Here is an 18,349-nt window from a genome sequence, read left to right on the forward strand (position 1 = left end):
TCCCTGTGAGTCAGATCTGTGCATATGGAACATGGAACGTGCACATATTTATACTGTACCATGGTTCTTCATTTACAAGAATCAGAAGTTAGTGGTAGACAGGAAAGAGGGGGAAACAGGCAGAGTAGCTCTGTAAAAAGTTGACATCTGTTTGGCAGCACTCCTAAAAGCTCTGTAAGTTCAATGCCAGACATTTTAAGAAACAACAACAGTAACCTGTAGAACTGAAAAGCCATGCTACCAGTTTTACCGTTAGACCGATTTACTGTCCACTTTTTAGGCTAACCTTGCTATTTTCTGGGTGCAGCTGCAAATTTACTATACAGTTTTTCCTAAAAGCATATTCTGTAAATGCTGACAAAGTAATAATATGCGTTTATCTAGCAGTTTAACAATGTGGCTGACACTTCAGCAGAACAATAAACACTAAAATAATCTTTACCAACAGAAAGAAAAACTAGATGAACTTGCAAATAATTAATCCCAAGCAGAGTTATTACATTTTAAAGCTTCAAGAAGGCTATAGCTGGGGAGAGCCTCATTAAACTTTGATGTTCTGGATGGACTGAGCATGTTTTCAAATTAAACTGACACTCATTTGTCATTCATGTGTATAATCACAAGAAAGTGTAAAATACCTAAAAAATATAAATTAGTTTCTTCTAGTGTCTAACAAGGTATTTGAGGGTGGAGGGGGTGAAATCAGTTTCCTGTGACAGTTTTTGAAGTAAGTTCCTGTTCTGTGGAACTTAGACAGTACTCCCCCATGTAAATAACCACAAGCACACACAGACAGACACAGTATTCCACCTGTGTTTTTATTCAATGAACCATTCAATATTCTAATTTAAGTGAAAGGTTTTATCCAGAGATGTCATATGAAGAGCACATGACTCCTTTAATTGGGTGATTTTTGTGTGAGTCATTGCAGCAAATCTGCTTGTCATTATTAAAAGCTATTTCAAGTCTTACCCATCCCTGGTACCCAGAAGCATCTACATACTAAAAATGTATGATGTTGGGTCTATAATTATTCTTTTCAACCAATGGCTTGTACTTGCGGTCTGTGTTTATGTTTATGATTGCAATTATTGCTTATTTGTTAAAATTTGCTTTTTGGCCTATTTACACGGATTTGTTCTCTCTCTATTCCTGTAAATTCAACTTTGAACTACTTTTTCTTTTACTTTAGGTTCTTAACTTAATGAAAACAATATATGTGCACAATATGGTGTAGTGAGTGAGTACAATACAATGACTACCATAGTAACCAATGCTTTTCGTATTAGGGAACCGAAAATACATACACACACAAACTGTGTGTGCACTAATAATTTTCATGTCACAGGGACCCATCAACATTCCTGAAAATGTATGTGATTAAATGCAGTGATCTGTAATTAAATTTAACCTGATATTTGATTTTCTTTGGAAGTACAAAACAGCAGAGCTGAAGCTGAAATTTTGTTTGTTTTGGAAACTATAAACACTGGCCACTATATTAGATACACTTTGCTCAACAAGGTGCTGGAAACATTCCTCAGAGATTTCGGTCCATCCTGACATGACGGCATCACACAGTCATGACACAGTTGCTGCATATCCATGCCAATCTCCCTTTTTGCACAACATCCTAAAGCCTCAATTTCCTGTCCTTAGCTGACCTAAGTGGCCTCTAGCATGGTCTTCTGTTTCAAGTTGTGCATTCAGAAATGTTCTTCTGCTTATCCTGGTTGTAATGAGTGGTGTTTTTACTTACTGTTGCTTTCCTAACAGCTTAAAGCAATCTGGCCATTCACCTCTGACCTGTGAGGCATTTTCGCAAACAGATCTGCTGCTATATTTTCTCCTTTTTTTCTGTCTTTCGTTTTTTTTGCCCATTATTTGTAAACCCTAGAGATGGTTGTGTGGGAAAATCCCAGTACATGAGCAGTTTCTGAAATACTCAGACTAGCCCATCTGGCATCAACACCATGTCACATCCAAAGTCACTTAAATTACCTTTCTTCCCTATTCTGATGGTGTGTTTCAACTGCTGAAGTCCAGTCACTTCATTATTATACCTGCATGCCTAAACGCACTGACTTGCTGCCATATGGTCGACTGATGTACCTAATGAAGAGGCTCAATAGTGTACATGCTTATTTTGAATTTTAATTCAATAATGATGAAATTGACTGGTTATTTAACATCAAAATAACATAATTACAAGAGATCTCTTGGATGACACTGTGTTAAAAACAGACATGATTCTCTGATAGAAATCACTGCAGATGCTCTACACGAGCCCCCCTGAAAACCACTATCACTCTATCCAAGATGCTTTAATTTAATCATACTGTACACACTTCCCTACCAATAATGACACCATATACCCAGTTTAACGCCTTGTCTGATACAATCATGGCCCACAGTGACCAACTGTGTGAAACACAGAACAAGAAGTAGATGAAGAAGAAGAATGAATGTCATTGTCTTATTGGGAATCATTTGCTCATTTAATGGTAGCTCAGTTAATTCCTTCTCTTCCTGTCTTTTGTCATCATTACTCATTGGGAAGATGTTTGTGTGTGTGGGGAAGGAGCAGTTGAGAGATTCCCTGACATATGTTGTCTAGATCCCTCTTTTAGTTTCAGATTGCGTCTTAGTTTCATCATTTCTAAGCCAGAGCCATAAACATTGTGTGTTCATAGTAAATGACCATTTTAGTAGTGGAGGTGTTCCCTCTAAATATACTTTTGCTGCTGTCACTGTGACAAAGTAAGTGGCAAGATTCATGGGTAGTTGCTTTTATAATGATTTAACAATTTTCAAACTCAATAACATGGTTAAGTGTTGTTTCACAAGAAGTGTATATGGATCCTTATGTCCTCATATGTTATTTGTTTTTAATCACTTTATCTTCACAATCATTTGCAGTTACTGTAGGTAAACATTTTAAAATACATACATTCCTATTTTTTTTCAGTTTCTAAAGTCTATACTAAATAATGACCAAGATTATTGTTTGTTGTTTGTTATTTCCCAACTGACATGCACTAGTGGTCAACTTATGTTTCAGTACAGTTTAGAGGCCTGGAAACTTACACGAGGTGGGTAATTCATCACAAACACTAATTTTGCTTTTGTTTTTGGTATCAGATTGTGATACCAAAAACAAATGTCTGGTATCAGTTTACCATTTGGGTGTAGAATCAAGTCATAACCTGTATATAAAAGATGGAAGCGGCCTAGTCAGTTACTGGTTTGTGAATTCCCATTGGAAGTTTCAACTTTAGTGGTATTGCCTCCAGCATCTTGTTCTTTGGACCCAGAAATAACCCTATTTAGATGACAGGGTGAAATGCTAAGTTATTAGCTAATACTAACAAGCTTGGTTAGCAAGCTGCATCCATAGACTGTCGAGGCATTCCTACAAATAAGTATGCACCAAAAACAAAACAACACAAAAAACCCCAGTGATATTGTTTCTAAGATTATAATATTAAAAATAATCCAAAAGACACCAACAGTGTAAACATATGGAAGAAGAAGAACTCCAGTTAGCAGAACTGAACAGCCACACGCTCCAAACTTGTAGCTTTGGCATAGTTAAGGTCATGAGGCTCATTACTTTGATCTTAGGATAAAGTTGCTGTTTTTTAATTTGTTCTTTTGTTTTTGTTTTTTATTGCAAGTAACCTACATTAATACAGAAACCCAACAATCATATGACTCCCTATGAGCAAGTGCTTTGGCAACAGTGGGAAGGAAAAACTCAGTTTTAACAGGAAGAGAGAACAAAGACATTCTTTGGAAAAGAGTCATAGATTCATAATAATTAATAATTAAATGCAGAGTGGTTTATAAATAGATAGTGAGTGAAAAAGGTGAGTGAAGAAGAAATACTCAGTGCCTCATGGGAAGCCCCCAGCACTCTAGACTTATTGCGGCATAACTAAGGGAGGATTCAGTGTCACCTGATCCACCCCTAACCACATGCTTTGTCATAAAGGAAAGTTTTAAGCCTAATCTTAAAAGTAGAGAGGGTGACTGTCTCCAGTGATACTGTACTACGAGGTCTTCAACGGGCGTTGTATGTGACAAGAACGATTTTAAATTCAATTCTGAATTTAACAAAGAGCTCGTGAAGAGAAGCTAGTATACTCTGCTCATAACAAACTACAGTAGTCTAGCCTTGAAGTAATAAATGCATGAACTAGTTTTTCAGTATCACTCTAACACAGGATGTTTCTAGTTTTAGAGATATTGTGCAAATGGAAGAAAGCAATCCTACATATTTGTTCAATATGCAGACTGAAGGAAATATCCTGGTCAAAATTACTCCAAGATTCCTCACAGTGTTGCTGGAGACCAAAGTAATGCGATTTAAAGCATCTGGTTAGAAACCATATTTCTAAGACTTTTAAGGCCCGAGCACAATAACCTCAGTTTTATCTTAATTTAGAAGCCAAAAATTAGAGGCCATCCAGGTCTTTAAGATATTCAAGCAGTTTGACTAGTTGGTATGTGTCGTCTGGCTTTAAGAATAGATAAAGCTGGGCTGAATAGAGGTGGAAATGTATGCTATCACTGCTAATAATACTGCCTAAGGGATGCATGTATAATATAAACAGAACTGGTCCTAGCAAAGAACCCTGTGGAGCTCTTAACCTTAGCGTGGGAATATTTGTTTTAAGTGAGCACAAGGGTTTTGGTAAACCACTTAACAAAGTTTACAGCAAACTGATTTAAAGCTTTAGTCACACAGGCAACCTGTCGGCAACCATCTAGTAACCACCAGTTGCTGGGGAAAAGTGTGGCCGTAACCAATTGATAAGTGGCTGCTGGAGGCTGGTAGAAGCTGTTTGCATGAAATTGGTTGCAAAGACATAAAACCTCCTTGTGATTGCTTTGATTCATAGCAGGTTGCTGCAGTTACTAATAGACCTTTTGCTTTCAAAGTAAAAGCTAAGTCTCACTACTGCAACAAAAGCATTTCAAAAGTTGCACCTTTTAAAATTTTACTATAGCTTGAAGAGTGACTAGCAAGTATTTGCAGACAAGTTAGTGTTTCCATGCAAACTTTGAATGAATCACAAGGTAGCTTTTTGGCACAGCACCCTCTGTGGAGTTGATTTCAACTGGTGACAGCCAGGAACCTCCAGCTAATCAACTGGTCAGGGAAACTCATTTTCAGGGAAACCATTGTTACAGTGTTCCAGACGAGTCTCTAGGCCTGTGTGAGTAGGGCTTGAGTTCATACTAGTTATAAACTGTGAGTAGTTTGGACTAAGTTTTTGTTCTCTACACTGGTAAGATTGCCTCTCTTTCTATTTTCTCCATTTTGACAAACTGTCACTGAAATAGTGCTCAAAAAAATGAAGGAAATTCAATAAGTGCTTAGATTGTGCGTACTTTAGCTTGCAATACCAACCATTCCTGGACTACCAAGCATAGGATAATAAAATGGAATCCCTGGTTTCATTACAGTGTGCTTTGAGAATATGCTGGCATCATTTTAACACATATATCATTATTTCATGTAATTTCCTTGATCTGAACAATAGTACTTTTTCTACAGGTCATTTTTGCAAAATAGAATAGTCCTTTTTAAACAACACATAAGTATGATTGTACACAAATGAATACAAATGTAGTTCAGTAAAAAAGGTTTTATTTAGAACACGGTCTACAAAAGGTTGAACTAAAGATCAATCATTTAAAAAGTCTGATAGTAAAACCTATCTTTCATGCCACTTTGCATCTAAAACTTTATGCAACTTTTATCAACTCAACACTTGATAAAAATTTGGTTGTTTATTCAGCTGGTTGTCAAACAAGAAAGAAACTCAAAAAGTACGAAAAAGATAGAATATCAAAAATAAAATTCAGTGTAGCAAACTAAATTGCTTTTATATATCAAACTGCTGCCATTTTGCAAAAAGACTTTGAATAGAAATCTTTATAGATACGAAAGATTTGTATCTATAAAGACTTGAGTTGTAGGAAATACAGTATTTGAACATGCATGAATATGCTACCTGTTCTCTTAAGTTGGATAATAAAAAAACATCTTACAAAAATGAATCAGACGTTAGGCAGAGTTATGCCCTGTATTTACACAAAAGTAAACATTACTTGTATAGAAAAATTTGTCGACTTTCTAATATGGAGCTTCAGCTTTAAAGTCTTATAGTCAAAGAAGAAATGTGCTCTTTCACGTTTGGCTCGCCAGTGTGTGTTAGAAAAGCAAAGAATGTTCTTCTTATGTTCTGTATTCAGTTTAGAGCAAGCTGAAGAGCTCTTGTCAGGTATTACTGCTCACATCTTAGGCAGTGATTGGCATGTTGTCCCTGTAAGTTGGCCTTTGAGGAGCACTGTAGCTGCACAAATCCTGGTAGATGCGAGCCATCTGGTCAGTGGCCGCATCATCAGACATGTCTAGGTTTGGGTTGTTGCAGTAAGGCTGGGCACGACGCATGTTCATTGTCTCAAGCACGTGCTGGCAGTTCACTGAAGTGATCTGCCATGAGGAGAAAAAAAACCCCAAAAATTATGTTTTTAGTTTTTTCTCAGAATAAAGCCATAACTAGCTCTTGTTTAAAAACTATCAAGGCTCAAAAATAAAGAGATATTTCTAATGCTTTACTAGTCAGCACTCTGAGTGAAACATGTTATCATTTCACACGTCTTACCTGGACGATGATCAGTTTGTTTTTGGCACTGTTGTGATCATGCAACTCTTCTCCAAAACACAGAGTCACTGTTGGATCAGGAGCAGGAATCTGACCCTCCTGGTACAGCTGTAGAGCTGGAGCATATAAAACAAACGAACGGCTGTTTAGATAATCTTCGCAAATTATCAGTATCTAGTCTTACTTCCTTTAAGTGAAAGAAATAGAAAACAAAGCTGTATTTTTCTGTAAATCCAAAATATGGAACCAATATAGAGCCTCACCTTGAAGAAACCTTGCTGTATCAAAGATTTTGACAACAGCATCCCTGTCGAGTTTGCCAGGCATTGAGCCATATTGCGAGCCCACATCTCCCAATCCGCTCCAGAAGACACGGCTCTGGCACAGCCTTTTGATGTAGATGCCGTCTTGGTTTGCACGGAGCAATACACCTCTCTCCAGGTGGCCCAGAAGCTTGCGCGTGACATAGCGCTGCCGTTCAAACTCAATGAGTTCAGCAGGGGGGAAATAAACACTCTGCATGCTGTCTGAACTGTAGAGGGCACCCCGACCCAGGGGATGTTGCGGAGAGATTCGGCATCCTTCAGGATGAGTCACCAGTGTGGAGTGCATCAGCTTTCCTCCATAGTAAAAACTGATCATCATTTGGCAGAGGGCTATAGAAGAAAACATTTGGTCAGATTCAGAAATGAAAACAAATACGTACAAATGTAACAAAAATATGGAAGCTGAAAGCTTGTTTACAAGTAGATGATATAAGGTCATGGATAACAATAAGCAAATACCTGAACTGAGACTGCTCGATGGCAAAGGTTCCTGATGCAGTGGGAAAGCTGTGAATTAGAGGAGGAAGAGGTGGGTTAAGGCCTTTTTTCAAGGCAGTGGACACAACCACAGTGTCATGTCTTTACTTTGCTGCGTCATCAGAAATGCCATTTCTCTATTACAATCTCACGAAGAAATAATCACAAGAGTCAGCAAAGTTTTACAGGATGTTAGTCAATTCTTCCATTGCAGAATTCAACAGTCAAGTAAATAACCTCCATTTAGCACCCACAAATGCAGAGACACTGAGTTTTCCGCTGAGTTTATTTTGTGAATAAATTCAAACTTATGTCTCTCAAAAGTGGTGTCACAACAACAGTGTGATATATGAAGGCTGAGACAAAAGACCCAGTGCTGTGAATAGCTTCATTTAATCTAGCTGTGTGTTGCATTGTAAACTGGGTACAAAGTATAATCTTACCATTGACACTGCCCTGGGACCAATATTCTGGACTGGCTTGGATGCTACAGCTTTCCTCCTGCAAAAGGACAATAATATAATAAGATGTTATCAAAAGCACCTTTGTACACTTTACAGCTGTGAAGAAGTGGGACGGTTTTCATGCTGAATGTAACAAGTGTGAACCCCGTGAAGTGCGCGAAGTACTGCAGGAGACGGCACAGTGTGGTAAGGGGGAAAAAAGTGACAAGAAAGCTAAGTGACAATAAAGGCTAAGTGCATCTAAATATATGTGGGAGGTGGGGTGGAATGAAAAAAAGACTTTAAAGTTAGACATCATCTCACCTCTTTAATGAGCTCTTCTAGCTCGGGGTTGCAGTCCATATCTGTGATCTCACCAGAGCTGGTGGTAGCTGTCACAGCCATCACTGAACTTTTGCCGTCTGTGGGTGAAAGAATAGTACACAATGAGTCGGTTCAAAGTACATATATACTCTTTTAATTATTCACTGCTATAGGAACTACAGTCTGTAATAAGTATTTTGCTCTCAGTTCTAATCACAAATGAAAAAGTGATTTTGCTAACTGCTAGAGATAACAGAGTGTATTGTGAGATATGCCGTGTACTGTGAGATAACACAAACTCACGTTTTTGCTCTTCTTCTGGAACAATGCGGTACACTTTATAAGGCTCAGAAATATCAAGCTGTGACCTCTCAGTCACCTCCTCGAAGTCAGGGCTTTTATTCAAGGCGCAGCGAAGTCTGGTCTTCCATGTTGCAGGCTCAGCCTTGTCCCCTTCCTTATACTTGCCTTTAAACACAGCCCAGGCCTTGAGGATACAAAGAAAAGTATATGATTGTACTGGATTAAACCGTAAGAATTTAAGAAGAGACATGTACATCATTTTTGTAAACTGTTCTTGAGAAAGAAAGAAAAAAGAATTAAAGAAAGAAAATCTAAGTTATATAGCTACACCACAATGCATTAAAATGCATCGACACTTCATAAGATAATAACTCTAAGGTAAAAATGCACAAAAAGGACAAAAAGAAAAAAAAGTGAAAAATTATTTTAATAGTCTAAATCACACAAAAGAATCGGCCTTACAGTAAGAGGAGAAGTGTTGGACAGCTTTAAGAATCACACCAGTTCTGGTTTTAGCGCGCAAAAAAACAAAACAAAAAACAAAACAATCTTTAAATGGGGCAAAATGAGACAAACCTTAAAAATGGATGCGTCTATTTCTTGGTTGTAATCCTGTTTTCCTGCGTGTTTCCATGGAATTCGGAACATAGTGCGGCTTTCATCCTCCCACAGGAGTCCAGAATACTGCGCACTTTGGATCTGCTCCATCAGCCACTGCTTCAGTCGCCGACCTCCCGTGTTTGACATCTTGATGGTGGAAACTCTCTTTTTAGATGGCGCGCTTATATCTATATGTGGAAAATGTCGCGTAAAGTTCGTTAAATAGTATAAGTTAACTTTCTTTAAGATATTATGAAAATGTCTTATTCGAGCCGAAGTTTATAAAGCGCTATCGTCTTTTTTAAAAAGAGAGATTAAAATCAAAGGCACTTACAGATTGACAGGTAGATAAGCTCTTGGCACGGGGTTGTGATCTTGATAGAATGCGCACTGTCAGATTTAATCAAGTGAGCTCTCCGAAACGCATGCCTTTAAACTTTTTCGTGCCCCGTGTCATGAATGAATAAATCTGTGGTAGGATTTGACAACGCTGCCACACTCTGACCAATGACGAGTACTGACGCTTCAGTAAGACTGCCCATACCGGAAGACTTTTTCTTCTAACCGTGGGCATTTACAAGAAATGGCCTGACACAGACGATGGTTATAAAGTTGCCTGCCTACGCTAAAAGCTGCGTGGACGCGGCGCTATGAATAAACCCGTAAAGTCACAAGTTACCTTGTGCTTTGAGGGGATTTCTACTCTCCAGACCAAGGTACTATATCCCTTCTGCGCCCACTCATCCTCCGATGAGAAAGTTTAGAAGGTCGTGCAGGTAAAAGTGGTCAGCTGTCAGTGCGATGGTGAGGTGGACTGATTCCATGTGTCAGAGACACCTGGAAGATGTTACACCGTTACCGTTATTTAAAATGATCGTGATTATATGTGAAATATTAGGCTCAAAACGGGGAACCGCAGCGTATTATTAAAACAAAACATTAACTATTATTTTCCCAGTAAAAACATTTACTGTTATTCTCTGTCCATCATGAAATCCCTGTGACATCATTTAGGGACTAATGTGCCTGTTTATTACAGAAACTGACACTTACTGTCATATTTGAACTAAGATTTCAAACAGAAACATCAATCTGCTTCTCAATTTTATATGAACATAGGCATAATTAAATACTCGATTCTTTATGCACATGTAGAGTGATTTAAATAATTTCATCATCTGATAAAAAACAAGACTTGGTAGATGTAGTTGGGATTCAGTTATGGTAAAATGGTAAATGGCCTGTATTTGTTTACTAGTCCTAAGGACCCCAAAGCGCTTTACACATCCAGTCATCCACCCATTCACACACTGGTGATGGCAAGCTACATTGTTGCCACAGCCACCCTGGGGTGCACTGACAGTTCAATTCATTATACATGTCCTAACAGAAGACTTCCAGTTAGCATTTTAACCTGTCTGGACATGCCTATGTGATTACAAAAATCCCCCCACCCCACTTGGTGTGTACAGGAATATTAAGTAAATACACACTTTTAATGATATACTGCTGTTTAGAGGAGAAAACTGGAAGCAACCCCACCGGCCCAGCAGGAATAATTTCCAAGGAAAGACTTACGCTTCATTTCTTGGAAGGCTGGCTTCATAACGTAATCCTTATTTTAGACTGATATTTGTTTCATTATGTCAAACAATGAAAACCTTAAGGAAAAAAATGAAATTAATTTCATTATTTTAACCATTGTAACGTTTTATCCTCAAATATACATCTCAAGCTAAATCTGCTTTTTATGCTTTACTATAAAGACAAAGACACACCGTTATCTTCATAGGGTGGATTTATTAACAATTCCATTATTTCTCCATCACTGCATTTCATTATAAAACACAACAAACAAAACACCATAAATACACAATTAGGACAACAAACATTATCCACAAAACTATAAACAGAAATTCTTTAAAAATCTGTTTTGACACAGTAAAGAGATAACATCAGAGCTTCGGTAAAATCAGGAAGACTTTAACATTTGGACTACAGACATCCTGAATATGTAGTTATACTTTAAATTCAAATTCCCAAATTTAACCTGCTGTTAATAAACTTAAAGGAACATTTTGCCTTGTTTTCAATATATTTTTAGGTGTCACTCATAGTGGTTTATTTGTAATGTCCACAGTGCGGTCTCTGTGTGTCAACCTACTTAAAAAGGTTTGGCTCTTCTTTAATCCTGTGTGCCTGGTGAGGGATAACTTAGTACCAGTCCTCTCAGCCCTGCAATGAATGCAAAGAAGAAATAATTGCTGGGAACTGATAACAGTTTTCTATTTAGCCTCACAATATTCTGCTAGTTTATAGAAAGACTTGTTTTGTTGTTTTGGTGTGGATTTCTGATACTAGATTTTGTAACAAATATTGGTACAAGTGGTGTGTACACAGCTTGGAATTTTCTCTACGATGAACCAAATGAAAGTGAAAGTGCTAACTATACTGAAAGAGCAGTATCCAACTATGTCAACATGAATACTGTAAATTACATAGGCAGTGATAAACTCATTGTTTTGTGATCTTTGTAGGTGGCTAGTACAATGCTTATGATGTATGTTGCAGCTATTTATAGGTAGGATGAATGTAACAACAAATTTCATGCTGTCAAACCTACAAACACAAAAAGCAGTGCTGATATGCAAACTTGTACATATCAAATCAACCATCAGTTTGGTTTCAGATTTAACTGAGATTTAACAGACTAGATATTTATATAACTATAGGCAAAATGTTCATTTAAGATGCAGTTAGTTGATTATGGCATTAAGGCTGCTGAGCTGAACATTGCAGGAGTCCATGTGGAAACAAAGGTCATCACTCATCATGGCTAAGGTGCTGAGGTGTTTAGAGTAAGGCGTCTGTGAGCACCAATACCCCTGTTTTGGTTGTAAGGGACTGTGGCGGGTACTGGTAGTGGTTATAGGTCTGTAGCACAATTCTAAATCAACCTCCATCTCTTCTTAAAAAAACAGACGCGAATAAAGTAAAAAGTGCTCGATATTATCTTATGCTTTTAGAGTTGTATGAATACATGTAGGTTAGATATGACTGAGGGTTGATTTGGAAATGAGTACAGAATAGTGGGTGCTGCCTATTTCCAGGCAGCAATGGGAACAAGTTTGGCATGACCAGACTTGTGTTTCAGCCGCTTCCTTCATCATCACCATCAGCATCAGCATTGGATCGCATGGATGGGTAGTCACTGACAGTTATCCAGCTGTGATCACCTCCCCTCTTCTGGCTCTGCTGTTGCTCTGTGTACTGGCTCAGCAGGGCACCCACCTGCTCCTGGTCATTGAATGGACTGGGACGGAAACTTGACCGTAACCATACTCTGTACTGAAGATGAGAGGGAAAAGGAAAACAGTTAATTAAAATAACATTTTTTTATGGTTAAGATCAAACTACATAATACAATTTTACATAACCCACTGCCATATATTTTATATACACGAAACAGGCAAATATTTTAAGCCTTATTTGTTTTATTTTTTTAATGACAATAATTCATAGCTTATAAAAATCAGAAATACAGTATCTCAAATTAATAACATTTTTTCAAATTGAAAAAGAATTTACCATAAGAAATATCCAACTTCTGACAAGTACGTTCATTAATACACAATACTTTGAGCTCCTTTACCACTAAATACTGCATCAGTGGAGTGTGGCATCGAAGCAATTAGCTTGTGGCACTGCTGAGGTGTTACTGAACACTTCGGCAGTGCCGCAAGCACGGCTTTAGCCTGTCTTTATTTTTGGTTCAGGTGTTTCTTGTCTTCCTCATAGTTTATCTGTGGGGTTAAGGTCAGATGCAATAAGAGAGTTGGCTGGCCAGTCAAGCATGGTAATGCCATGGTTACCAAACCATTTGGTAGCAGAGTCTTGATGCATGCTCAATCATCCATGATCATCTGGAGCATTCGTCACTTAGATGAGTGACAAAATGTTTCTCCCACTAAAAACACTACAACTAGATGAATAGAATCAACTTTCTGGCATTTGGCATGAGACACTGTGGGCAGGTGATGAGTTCTGCTGGAAAAGGAAACCAGCATCACCATAAAGCTTGTCAGCAGATGTGTGCATGGAGTACTCTAAAAATCTGGTAGACAGCTGCACTGACTTTGACTGGACTAAGCACAAAAAGCACCAAAAGAAAAAATGGCACCCCAAATCATCAGACTGTGGAAACGTCCCGCTGGACTTCCAACACCTTGGATTCAGTGCCTCTATGGTTTTTCTTCAGATTCTAGAACTTAAGTTCCCAAATAAACTTCTACTTTCACCTAAAAAGAGGATTTTGTCCCCCTGAGCAAAAGTCCAGTTCTTTTTCTCCTCAGCACATAAGTCTCCTTTGATACTGTCTCCGATTCAGGATATGACTGATATTATGAATGCGACAGTTGTAGCTCCTTTGCCAAAGACTGTGCTTTGTTGGCTCCTGATGCACTAACACCAGCCTCTGTCCACTCCTTGTGAAATTCACCCAATTTCTTGGCTCAACTTTACTCTCAAGGCTGTGGTCATCCCAGTTACTTTTCCTACCGCATTTTTCCCCCCTCAGTCAGCTTACCATTAATATGCTTTCATGTAACACTCTGGGAACAGCAAGTTTTTTTAACCAATGATTTCCTGTGGCTTGCCCTCCTTGGGGAGGGCGTTGATGATCATCTGGACAACTGTCAACTCAGCAGTCTTTCCCATGATTGTGGTTGCATGTATTGAACTAGACTGAGACATGCACAATATTTACACTGACTGAATAGTAATCTTCAGATTTTCATGAGCTAAAATCCATATCAACACAATTAAAACAAAAAATTGCAATGTTTCACCATGTAATGAATTCAGGACATAGTACACTTTACATTTTAAAATTAAGTTATTTGAAATTTAAAAAAAAACAACAAACTTTTACAATATTAGTTTTTTTTTAGATTTGCTAGTATAGTGACTTTTTATTATAACTGTATTCATACTGTAAGTTACAATAACAAATATACAACATAAATTGTCCTCCCTAAAATTCACAGATCTCCTTGAAACATAGTTGCCTCATACCACATCTACAGTGTCTTCAAACAGTACATTAGTCTGCTTAACATTGAGAAACAGGTGGATTATAAGCTATAAATACATATCCACCCAAGTTTCATTAGAGAACATGTCAAAAGAATAGTTTGAGTATTCATACCGAAAAGCTAAATTTGCAGAAAGTAGCGCAATTAAAATGGTGACACACTTGTTTAGTTTTTTTCATGGAAAATGCAACTCTCTTGTTCCTCTTTTTCTAAACCTATATGCAATTTGTGCAGCTTTGTGATCATATATATATCTATATATAGATACATATCTATTAGGGCTGAACGATTATGGAAAATAATCTAATTGCGATTTTTTGCCCCAATATTGCGATTGCGATGCGATATGCGATTATTTTTTAAGGTCTTTGTCTTCTGTATTATTAAACAAAGACAAGCAATACATCATATAGTATGGCCAATACTATATTACATTAATTTTAAACTGTTCTTTCCTGGAAGACAGACCTCTGTTATGATGACATGAGGTGATGCATGAATTGATGACTGACATTTTTATTTAACTTCTTCAATCACAACAGTATATTTGAACATACACAATAGTTTATTTTTAGCTTACAAACATCTGAGCATAAAGTGCTGACAAGGAACCCTGGTGTAAACATTAAAATGAAAGTCAGTACAATGTGCCGATTGCAGAAATATACATAAAAAAAATCAGTGGCTTTACCACACTAGCCTTAACTAACTAGCCGTAACTAGCCTTCTGATTAGCTAATCAGAAGGCTAGTTCTGATTAGCGTCACCGCTGTCTCGGTGGAGTTTAATAAACTTGGCCGTCTGCTTCTTGCTATCTAAAATATAACCAGACACTGGTGTAAATTCTCGACTGTCTCATACTTCTGTTTAATAAGTTTTCTGTTTGACGTTTAGTCAGCTGTGTGAAAACCAAGGAGGAACCCACCCGGGGGATTAATAAAGTTTTATTTTATCTAATCTAATAACTTTAATCTCAGCCAAACCGATTTACTCACGAACAAACAAAACACTGAAAAAAGCCCAACAATAACATTTTTAGGTTGTCTAAGTGACTTATATATTACGTTTAACCCGAGCAGCGAAACTCCGCGGTGATCTGAAAATGATGTGCCGGGAGTTGTGCCGTTTTCGGCCGCATCAGTAACCCTCGAGCTCCCGGCTAGCTGTCGAGCTGGTGGGTAGCAGACGCCTCTGAAAACGTCGAAGCACTTTTGCAAATATGGGATATCTTGATAAACCGAGCAGATATTTGATGTTTACACAACTACTTTCTCGCCTGAAAATATGTTAAAAGTTTATTTTGTGACCCAGAAAGATTAGTATGAGTAATTTTAAAACTTAGTAGCGGCCGGCATTGCTGGAAACTGGAGTTTGGCTGGGCCGCGCTATGAATTCTGGGATATGGTAGTAATTTGGACAGCCTTCGGCGCGTCGCTGTGACGTAATCGGTCTACAAATGCGGCCTCAGGAGGATGCAGCCCATGAATTTGGACATGTCCAGAGTATAATCGCAGCCTTTGCGGTTAGAAAATTGCACTTGATCATGTCGCGATATTATCGCAAATGCGATATATCGTTCAGCCCTAATATCTATGTCACCAGAGATACGAGTGTATTTTGAACCTTCTATGAAATATTTATATTATTTATATTTAAAGTATATTTTAATTTAATTTAAGCTGTCTTATGTGTTTAAAAGGGAAGTGTGTGTGCATGTAAGTGAGAGCGCAAGAGAGAGTTGAATGAAAATTTGCTGCTCCAAATTGTTAAAAAAAAGTTTGTTTTCTGATCCAATAACACCGAAGTGAACTCCTTCAAATGATTGTAGTTAGGGGTGGGCGATATATAGACTATGTTCGATATATTGCAAGTTTTCCCATGTACGATGGTTAAAGTGGCTTTATCGTAACCATCAAGTATAAATTTCCATGGCAATATTGAACTGTCTGCATGTAATTCACTGTGAGGTTTATTTTTCCCCCACATGCTGCAAATGCATCATTAATCAGCCCCTCCCAACCGAAAAATGTTCCACCTGGTACACATGCGGTGAGCATGTGTGTTTATATACTACCAGGTAGCGAGAAATATGGCCACAGTGGGAATTTCAGAGGATCGAGAGGATGAGACTCACTGTCATTTGTATTTCACAAGGAGGACATCAAACAAAATGCGGTAATTTGCAAAACGTGCTGTAAAACTATTGCCGCAAAAGGTAGCAGTACCCCAAATTTTTCCCACCAGCTGAAAAGTCATTCATTGCAAAATGAACAATGTTTTAAAACTCTGCATGTCAATGTCTCCCTACACACCAAAGAAAATGTTAAATAAACCAGCTGCGATACCTGTGAATGTTCTTGGTCTAGGGTTGACCACAGAAAGAGTCTTACTGTGACAGTACTATCATATGTGAAAAACCTCTGTGCAACTGATGGTTAAAAAATGGTTAAAATAAAACATTTCGATTCATTCAGATGTTTTTTGTATTCAAAGTTGGAAAAAAAATATTGAATGGTTGATTTGAATGAGTATACCAGTGCAATTTCAGGCACTACATGCTTGAAAATAACACTTGTTTTTGGAGGTTATTTAAGCATATCGTGATATATATATATATATTGTGTATCGTGATACAGCTTTAAAAAAAAAAACCAAAACAACAATATTAGATTTTCCTCACATTGCCCAGGCCGAACTGTAGTACAGTTTATTGACTTTTCAGAGCTAGATATAAACACTAGAAGTCGCTAGAAGGGGTGGTTATCAATAAGTGTATTATATGCAGCAGCATTACTTTGCAGTAAACATTTAAACGTTTGTTTAATAAAAGGTCAAAAAGGGAGGAGCTGTAATGATGTCCAGGAATTCTTCAATTATTTTGTGCAATACCTTACTCTTTAATGAAGTGAAAGTCTCCATCTTCCTAAAATTAGTACTGTCACACTCACCCTAAAACCCAAACAGAGCACAACTGACTCATAATATTAACAGAACTGTAAAAATTAATAACAATTCAAAGCAAAGATTTAAGATAAGCCATCAATAAACTCAGTCATATCCGAATCCTGTACAACACCTGCTCTTATCTGTCATTATACCATCTTGATAAAGAACATGAATCATGTCAGAAGTGTTTCACGTGGTACACAAACTGAAAGTAGAAACTCATAAAATCGGTAGAAGCTCACCCAGTGATGAATTTGTTCAAGTCATAACATTAGTAAATTCTGACAAGGCTCCAGTTTATTGCCCAACTTCACAATGAAGGCAACATGAAAGATCTGCACCTTTTTAAATTCATCATGCTACTCATAAGCAGATAGATCTGCGGTCATCACTGCCACCACTCACCAGTGCACCTGCACACCCACACAAACACGCTTTCCAATTGTCAGATTGTTCTTTTTGTAAATGACAACTCAGTGATCCAGTTACAAGCGAGCATTTGGCTGGGTTACAATATTATGATATGTAGCAAATTTATAGATAAATTTAAGGCTTTTTAGAGAAATTGAAATTTAAAAAGCCTGGAGCTGTTTTGCTTCATTCAGTTTCAGGAACTTGTTTTTCTAACCTTTGTTGAACTTTTACAGAATGTCTACAGACTACAAAGCTTTAGTCACTATGTATATTACGCTGTATCTCACATGCACTGCAACCATGACCACTGATACACAATGTTGCTAGAGCTGTATTGAAGACATTGCTGAATTCAGATTCTTCACTTTCTATCTGAGACACATGTGGGAAAATCACAAATACACAAAACCTATTTCCCTTTAAATCCTCGAAGTCAATGCAAAGTCTACAAATAATGACCATTTTTTTTTCCAGTCATGTTATTTTGCAAGATGCTGACAGTAATGTTTAAACACGTGATGAGCAGTACCGAGCTAATGCAATCCCAGCAAACCCCCTACAGTTCCCCTTCTGTGTGCAACGACTACTTAAGTGCCAATGGAATGGAATCACAGTTAGAGCCATCGCTAAATAAATTAGATAAAATTATGCAAAATGTTTAAGCCAGTGTTTGAAATATTTTTATATCTATCTACCTACCTACCTACCTACCTACACACATATACATATATATATATATATATATA

The 18,349-nt window shown here is 37.6% G+C and overlaps 2 protein-coding genes across 3 annotated transcripts in view; both read right to left on the bottom strand.

The window, feature by feature from the left end:
• Positions 1–5,639: 5,639 nt before the first annotated feature.
• irf8 (interferon regulatory factor 8) lies at positions 5,640–9,598 on the bottom strand. The gene is made up of 9 exons (XM_005752958.1): positions 9,485–9,598; positions 9,127–9,338; positions 8,551–8,734; positions 8,248–8,345; positions 7,924–7,981; positions 7,463–7,510; positions 6,941–7,333; positions 6,678–6,793; positions 5,640–6,505 (listed from the first exon to the last, which is right to left on the bottom strand). The coding sequence occupies exons 2-9, from the start codon at positions 9,295–9,297 to the stop codon at positions 6,311–6,313; spliced, it is 1,263 nt and encodes a 420-aa protein (XP_005753015.1). The 5' UTR covers positions 9,298–9,338; positions 9,485–9,598; the 3' UTR covers positions 5,640–6,310.
• A 1,332-nt stretch (positions 9,599–10,930) lies between these two features.
• dusp22a (dual specificity phosphatase 22a) overlaps positions 10,931–18,349 on the bottom strand; it is an 18,039-nt gene continuing 10,620 nt past the window's right edge. For both annotated transcript variants that reach the window (XM_013915883.1, XM_005752959.2), the window contains exon 7: positions 10,931–12,498. In XM_013915883.1, the coding sequence (XP_013771337.1) occupies positions 12,301–12,498 (198 nt within the window). In that variant the 3' untranslated portion in view covers positions 10,931–12,300. The remainder of the gene's footprint in view (positions 12,499–18,349) is intronic.

This window comes from Pundamilia nyererei, unplaced genomic scaffold (genome assembly GCF_000239375.1).
Source record: "Pundamilia nyererei isolate P.nyererei 1_Seehausen unplaced genomic scaffold, PunNye1.0 scaffold00392, whole genome shotgun sequence".
Taxonomy (NCBI): Eukaryota; Metazoa; Chordata; class Actinopteri; order Cichliformes; family Cichlidae; genus Pundamilia; species Pundamilia nyererei.